The sequence below is a fragment of the Spermophilus citellus genome (genome assembly GCF_964194105.1).
Source record: "Spermophilus citellus genome assembly, chromosome: 9".
NCBI classification, from domain to species: domain Eukaryota; kingdom Metazoa; phylum Chordata; class Mammalia; order Rodentia; family Sciuridae; genus Spermophilus; species Spermophilus citellus.
The window spans coordinates 25,543,845-25,551,299 of record NC_138191.1 but is presented as its reverse complement, the minus strand read 5'-3'; the positions used below and the strand labels follow the sequence as shown (position 1 = coordinate 25,551,299).

The window sequence follows — 7,455 nt, the reverse complement described above, 5'->3', positions numbered from 1 at the left end:
AATAAAAAATAAAAACACTACATATGTCTCATATTTCCAAAATCTCCTCCTTGTAGCTCCCATCTGACTTCCAGTTCTTAATAGTCAAACTGTAATTAAGCTTATAGACAGTCTTAGTCAAGGGGTATCTCTGTGTTAGCATATTCACAAGTGTATTTTCAAAAAGGAAGGGACCATGGGGCCGGGGCTGTGGCTCAGTGGTTGAGCATTTGCCTCCCGTGCGTGAGGCACTGGGTTCGATCCTCGGCACCACATACAAAAAATAAATAAATAAAACAAAGATACTGTATTCATCTACAACTAAAAAAAAATTTAGAAAAGGAAGGGACCAGATGGATGAACACCAACATACAATATCCATCCTATGCCTTTCAGAATTATGATTCTATTTAATGTTAGCATATAAAAATGATTTTTTCCTGTAATTTCTGTAGAATTTTATCTGAAGATAAAATTTTAGCTTAAGATGTAGAAAACTGAGAATGACAAATCTTTAAAGTGTCATGAGAACAATAGCAGATCCCAGGGGAGGTATTTTGCACGCACATGTGTTTGTTTGTGTGCACATGCGCCTGGTGAGATGGTCTTGCTCTGGACAAACCTGCAGGGCAATTCACATGGAGGCCTAAGGCTGTAACCTAACTCTGAACAAGGTCCAGGAACCTGAGCTGTGTGCATGAACCCTAAATGAACTTGGAGGCAGCATTTGCAACAGGGAATGCATTCTGCAAGCCCAAGTGGTGTGGCCTCAGAGCTCCCCATATTCATAGTGACTTGAAGAATATGTGACTTCTCTGAGTTGATAGGGATGAGGTGACCTCTGCCTGTGTTGCTCCACGCCCACCCCATATCTTGTCCCAGTGGTGGGAAACCTTTATTGACATGCTGGGTTCACACCCTGCAGTCCCAATAAAGTCTTAGCTAATTTCCAAACTTTACTTCCTGCAGAGCAACAATCTTGCCCTTTAACATGTAAACCCATTTCATTTTTAGTTCCACTCATCTATTTTCATATTTCCATTATGTCTTTTAAGATCCTTTATACAGGTAAATCAACAACGATACAATTTATCTCACCTCTCTTTGTTTCGAAATGGTCCCTGGCTTCTCAGGAAAAAAGTTGGCAATCTATTTGGGTATCATGTTATCCTGATGAGGGATGCAGGATGCAGATCCCAGAGTGGCCTCAAAAGCCATTTGAGTCACCCTCTGATACCAAGAGTACACATGGGTCAGGAGTCAGGGTCAGGCTAAAATACAGGGACCTGGACAGTTGAGGATTGGCCCTGGCCCAGCTCTGTCCTTTTTGATGTCCTTTAGGGTCCTCCCTGAACCTCCTCCTGTCTCCCTTCTAACAGGGGAGGTGCCAATGGCAGCATGAGCCGTCTGAACCCCAGGGAACTGGGCTGAGTGATGGAAGGATGTTGGGAAGAGAGAAAACCCTTGCTCTTGTCACCATATGTCTGGTCTCCAAGTGCACTGCCAGCTCCTGGTGGACCCCGTGGGGGTTTATTGGTGGGTGGAAAGCTGTTGGAAGACAGAGCCTTGCCTTCGGCTTCAGGGCCCACAGATTTTCTCCTTGCCCTATGGGGCTGAGGCTGGATAGGATCTTAATCCTGTCTCCCCTTAGGGACAGATGGAGCTAGGCTTCAGGTTTCCCGGAAGTCTCTCAGGGGAGGGCGGTGCATAAGAGGGGCAGGGCGGAACTGACCACCCGGTCCCGCCCCTGCCTTCTCTGTTCGCTGCGACAAAGCCCCCGCGCAGTCCCACCGAGGCCAGTCGTCTCTGTTCACGAGCGCCAGCACCATGCCTATGATACTGGGTTACTGGAACATCCGCGGGGTGAGCGAGGGTTTTTCCTGGCGGCTGGAAGGGGAAGCGAGGCGGGGACCAGTGGAGCAGATGGGGTGCAGTTGCACGGGGTGGATCCAGTTCTGGATTTGCTGGATTAGCCGGCAGGGGGTCTCAGCGCTCAGCTCTCAAACTTCTGAGAACGTGTTTACGCATTAGCTTGCTTGCACGTGAGTGTGCGTGCTTGGGAATTGGTGGTCACAGGGGCGGGGGGGTGGTCACCCGGAGGAGATGAAGTCATACTGCAGGGGTCTCTAAATCTCTGACCTGCACCTTGGGCTCTCTGTCCCAGCTGGCTCACCCCATCCGCCTGCTCCTGGAATACACAGACTCAAGCTATGAGGAGAAGAAATACATCATGGGGGACGGTAATGGCACCCCTCGGGTTCGGGTCCCTTCAGGGCTTCTGTTGATTGGTGCCCAGCAACTCAAGCTCGGCTATTCTGACTACACAGAACTGGTGTTGAGTTCTCCGGAACTCCTCCTGCTGGACTCTTTCCCAAAAGGACTGGGGAGGGTGCAACGTGATCTTGTAACACAGGATTTGGGGAGTGGAGTTTCTGGTTATCCCTCTGTTTATGTTTGGTTTGGGTTCCCTATTAAGGCTTGCCAAAACTATGTGAAAGCCTTAGTCATGTAGGTCCAGGACCCCTACTACAGATTTCTCCTTCACCCTCCTCCTCCCAAACCTTGGGATCTAAGATAGTGGCTCAGATTCCAGATCCACCATCTCCAGGGTCTTGTCCCTGACCCGTTAGGAGCATCCTGGGAAAGGGAGGTTGGACTCAGGAGAGGTTTGTTTTCACAACATCTTTTCTTCACAGCTCCCGACTATGACAGAAGCCAGTGGCTGAATGAGAAATTCAAGCTGGGCCTGGACTTTCCCAATGTAGGTGTGGGGGATGGGTGGTTGGGGAAAGTGATTGAATCCCTTCCTTATCTACATGCCCTGCTTAGAGTTTCTGGGCTCAGTGCATCTACTACTCTCATTCCTGGCTCCATACTGTGTTTCTGGGATGATCTGTGTCCCAGGTCATTCATTCATTGAACAGTGTATTTACATAGGGATTCCTAAGGACAGTTACAGTGAGTGCCAAATATCTTACATCCCTAAATTAGGGAGAGGGGACTGAGACCTGGTGTCTCTCTTGATTTTCCTTGATTGTCCATCCAGCTGCCCTACTTGATCGATGGGCCTCACAAGATCACCCAGAGCAACGCCATCCTGCGCTACCTTGCCCGCAAGCACAACCTGTGTGAGTGGGGCTGGCTGCAGGGTGTGGGGGATGGTTGCTGTGTCCCTGACTTGGCTGGGGTAGGAGGCTGAGGGTGCACCTCTGTTGCATGGACTACAGGTGGGGAGACAGAAGAGGAGAAGATTCGTGTGGACATTTTGGAGAACCAGGTTGTGGACGTCCGCATGCATTTCATCATGCTCTGCTACAACCCTGACTTTGTGAGTCTCCCACTGTGTGGACCAGACATGGTTAGAGAGTTAAAGTTTTCCATTCGCATCTTCAGTGGACCGATATGCTATTTGCATTAAGTAGTAGTAGGGATTTTCCATGCTTTCCTGTTCTACCAACAGAGTGACATTCATAAAACAGCATCTTGACAAACAGACTTGAAACAATCCCCACCATTCTTATGATAGGGTTCGGACTCCCCAGCTTAAACAGTCTCTTCATAGACATTCATGTGTACTTTAAAACCCCTTTCATTCCTGTCCCTGACCTCTTCCACGGCCCTTCACATCATGTGCCTCCTGCTGGAGCACAGAGACTCAAACCATGACAAAGGAAAGTACAGGTTAGGGGAGTGGAATGTGGCCTGCTCTTCAGATGTCTGCACAGTGGCGTCCTTGACTCCAGCATGAATGGGGACTTTTCCTAAGGGGCAGCTCAGAGTCCTCCAGAGAAGCTCTGTCCTTTCCCTTCCTCCTTTCAATATCAAACACATCTCAGCTTTATGCACACTATTCAAATGTCTATTCGGAACTTCTGCCACCCCACTAGGTAGAACGTTGTCTGTTTTCCTGGGTACCTGCCAGATACTGAGTCTGACTCCCAGGAGGTGGTTTGGACCCATGAGTGGTGAGAGACAGTTTCAGGGACCATGTTGTGTTCCTGTCTGACTTTGCATCACTCTGAGAGATGGGAGATGCTACCAGATAGGAGTCTAAGCAGTGGTGTTGCAGGGAATGAAAACCTCACCCTGACACAGGCTGAGGGAAGTTGGCGGCCGAGCCCTGGCAGGTGGGCCATGCACACCACTGCTGATGCCAGCCCCTCAGGCAGGGAGCTCCTGTCTGAGGCTGGTGACAGCTGATTTCTGCCTCAGGAGAAAAAGAAGCCTGAGTACTTGGAGGCCATGCCTGAGATGATAAAGCTGTTCTCACAGTTCCTGGGGAAGCGGCCCTGGTTTGCAGGGGACAAGGTAAAAGGGGAGGAGTCTGGAGGTGTCACTCTTTCCAGGGTAGAGATTTTCATGCCCACTCATCCTCAGCTTTCTGCAGATCACCTACGTGGATTTCATCACTTATGATGTCCTGGACCAGCACCGTGTGTTTGAACCCAAGTGCCTGGAGGCATTCCCAAACCTGAAGGACTTCGTGTCCCGCTTTGAGGTGATGCTCCTGCTCTTTTTCACTCTTCAATGCCCTTTTTCCTTTCTGCTTTCCGGGAAGTATTTTTGAATCCCATAGGTTACAAAAAGAACAAGGAGTACATTTTGAGTTCTGGATTTCTGTTAGGACCCTTGGCCACATGTTATCTCCACTGTGACAAATTTATTGACACAACAACCTGCAAGGCTTTAGATAGAATTATCAGGCACGTTGGACAGAGATGGAAACTGGGACTGTAGAGGGGAAGTCATTTGTTCAAGGTCCCAGGTCCAGTGGACGCTGTGCTGAGCTCTCTGTCAGCCTTGGCTTCTAAGGTCCTGGTGGGTGTCTGTCCTGCCTTCTGTCAGAAGGAGCAACCTCAGGCCCTCATGCAGCCTGGGTTTCACAGCCCACGATGCTGTGCAGGGGGAGAGTGAGGCAGGGTGTGTGCAGCTGGAGGTGGGAGGCTGAGGTGAGGCTGGGGGACTGGCAGAGCAAGGCCCAGACAGTGTTGAGAGCTGCTCTGCAGCAGGCTTGGCTCCATCAGATGCCACCCAAGGAAGCACAGGGACCCCAGGATGGTGGCTGTTGCTGAGTGAATACATATGTGGGGACCCTTGGGGACTTTATTATGGCTCTTTGGATGGTTGGGATCTTGTTTTCAGCCGTCATCCTCTCTCCTCTTGAATATCTCAAGTGTTCTGTGTGTGAGCTGGGGTCGTACACTGATATTCACTTTTATTCAGTGTCTCCTCCACATGAGCTTTGGTGTCAGGCCCAGTGGACATGTATGGAGGCCCCATCTTGGGACTGAGTGCAGCAGGGAACAGCAGGCACCTGACCAAGAGTTGCCAGTGGTGCCACATCGTTGCCAAGGAGGACAACCTGCACATCACCTCAGAAAAACTCAAAAGATCTCCCCAGGTCCACTTTTTGTCACCAGCAAAACCTACTTTGGTGCTGATCTGAAGAGGGCCAGCGAGCTCCCTTCTCTTCCCAATCCTCATGTCACGATGTGCTTCCTCAGCTACTTCTCATCAGCTCTGGCCCTGGTCCCTGCTGAGTGGCCTTTGGGTTTATCCAAGAGCTGGCAGGACTGTGGGAAGGAAGCACTGGAGGGGCGGGGACTGGAGAGCTTCAGCCTGAGACCTCCTGAGCCTGACTTGTTGGCTAGAGGCAGCCCTGCATCTCCTTGAACACGATCTCCACAGACATTCTCCTGATAGGAAGGCATGATATAACTAAGAGCGAGATGGCCTGGGTAGTGGAAGAGTTGGAAATGAGCTAGTTTGGGCTTAGTAGCTTGGGATCCGGTACCAGGTGGAGACATTTGGACTTTCTATTCTCAGGAAACAGATTAGATTGTTGCCCAGCAGTTCTTTGTGGCTCTTCCCTGTGTCTCTGATCATCCAAAAAATTCTCGTGAAATTATGTTGTGAGTCACTCGGTGAGGTCTTTACTCTTCCAACAGGCAACGGATTGTTCTCTGCCCCTTTGTCCTGGTAAATCCCATTTCTGTGTGAAATACAGGCATGAATAATTCTTAATGCCTAAAGGACAATGTTTTTGCAAAGGGGGAGTGACAGGGCCTCCTGTCGGGGCACAGGAAGGGAGTGGAGCAGAGAGCACAGAACTGGAAAGGCAAGAGCCAGGCTCTCTCCAGCCCCTCCCACTTTCTAGCTGTGTGAGCATGAGGAAGTTCCCTAAACCCTCTCCCTGCACCTCAGGTTCCCTCCTGATAGATGGTGATACATGATCAATCTTGCTGGGTTGTTGAGTGGGTTTTCTAAGCTGCATTGCAATTTCTACTGCATATAATGCATTTTGCACAGGGTGCATACTCTCTTCAGTCACTGCAAACTGAAGAATGTCCCTGAAGGGTGTCCTTCCAGACCCCAGAAACTGTGGTGACTGTGTGCTGCTCAGCACTGGCGCTGTCCTGGCAGGGCTGCTCCTGCACTGGGGCTGCTCCAGCCCAGTGGGACAGCAGCCCTGAGCTCCTGCTTCCTCTCACCACTCACAGGGCCTGAAGAAGATCTCTGCCTACATGAAGTCCAGCCGCTTCCTCCCAACACCTATGTATTCCAAGATGGCCACATGGGGCAACAAGTAAGAGGCTGTAACACCCAGACTGAGAGGAAGGAGCCGTCCTTGGCCCTGCTGGCCCCGGGTTCCTCACACAGCTGGCTCTCTGCACCCAGGCACCAGTCTTCTAAGTCCTTGCTCCTCTTTCCACTCCCTCCTCCTCTGCAAGGCCTCCTTGGCTCCCTTTCTTCCACTCAATCCCTCCTCCTTTGGAACCTCTGCCTGCTTCATTTCTCAGTCTTCTTCAGCAATGTCCCTTCCCTCTTGCTTCTCTGTGTAATTCAACCATGAATCCTTGGCTCTGATTTGCAGAGCTGACTGCACCCCTGCTCTGAGAACTGTCTGAAAATCCAGTATTCCCTTGTGTGCAGCTCAGACCCCAGAGCGGCAGCTGCCCAGGCCTGGTCTGATCACAATAAAGCCTGAAACAAACCTGCTGGCATTTTGTTTCATTCCAAGTTTTCCTCCCTGGATTTGCCAAGTGTCACTGCCATTCCCATGGGATTAGATACTAGAAATGGCTGGAGGGTTCACAAGGATTCTGGCAGGATGGAGGGGGTTTGATAGTCCTGGTTTCTGTTTCTAATACCCTCAAAGCTGGTGGCCTCAGGAGGCTCTTTAGAGCATTTGAAGATGGTGTGACTGTCTTCCTTGGATCTCAGTTCATTGTTCTATGTCCCTGCAAAAGACCCCTCTTGCCTGGTGCTCACCCCTGTTTCCCTTTGAGCTCCCTGCCAAACAGCCTTGGCTGGTCCTCAGTGAAGACTCGACCCCACTTGCTCAGCATTTGTTTAATCGCCTTTGGCTCCCTGTACTCGCCACCGTTTCCAGCTACTCCTGAGGGACTGACTCATGTTCCTGGTATAGGCTAGGTTACCAGGATGCTTGTGGGGTCTGAAGGGGTCTGAGACTTC

General features: G+C 50.5%; 1 protein-coding gene across 1 annotated transcript; it reads left to right on the top strand.

The window, feature by feature from the left end:
• The first annotated feature begins 1,684 nt into the window (after window positions 1–1,684).
• On the top strand, window positions 1,685–6,965 carry LOC308655314 (glutathione S-transferase Mu 2). The gene is made up of 8 exons (XM_081305322.1): window positions 1,685–1,842; window positions 2,144–2,219; window positions 2,676–2,740; window positions 3,026–3,107; window positions 3,207–3,307; window positions 4,192–4,287; window positions 4,367–4,477; window positions 6,480–6,965. Exons 1-8 carry the CDS (start codon window positions 1,807–1,809, stop codon window positions 6,567–6,569), a joined length of 657 nt encoding a protein of 218 aa, XP_081161448.1. The 5' UTR covers window positions 1,685–1,806; the 3' UTR covers window positions 6,570–6,965.
• Window positions 6,966–7,455: the final 490 nt, after the last annotated feature.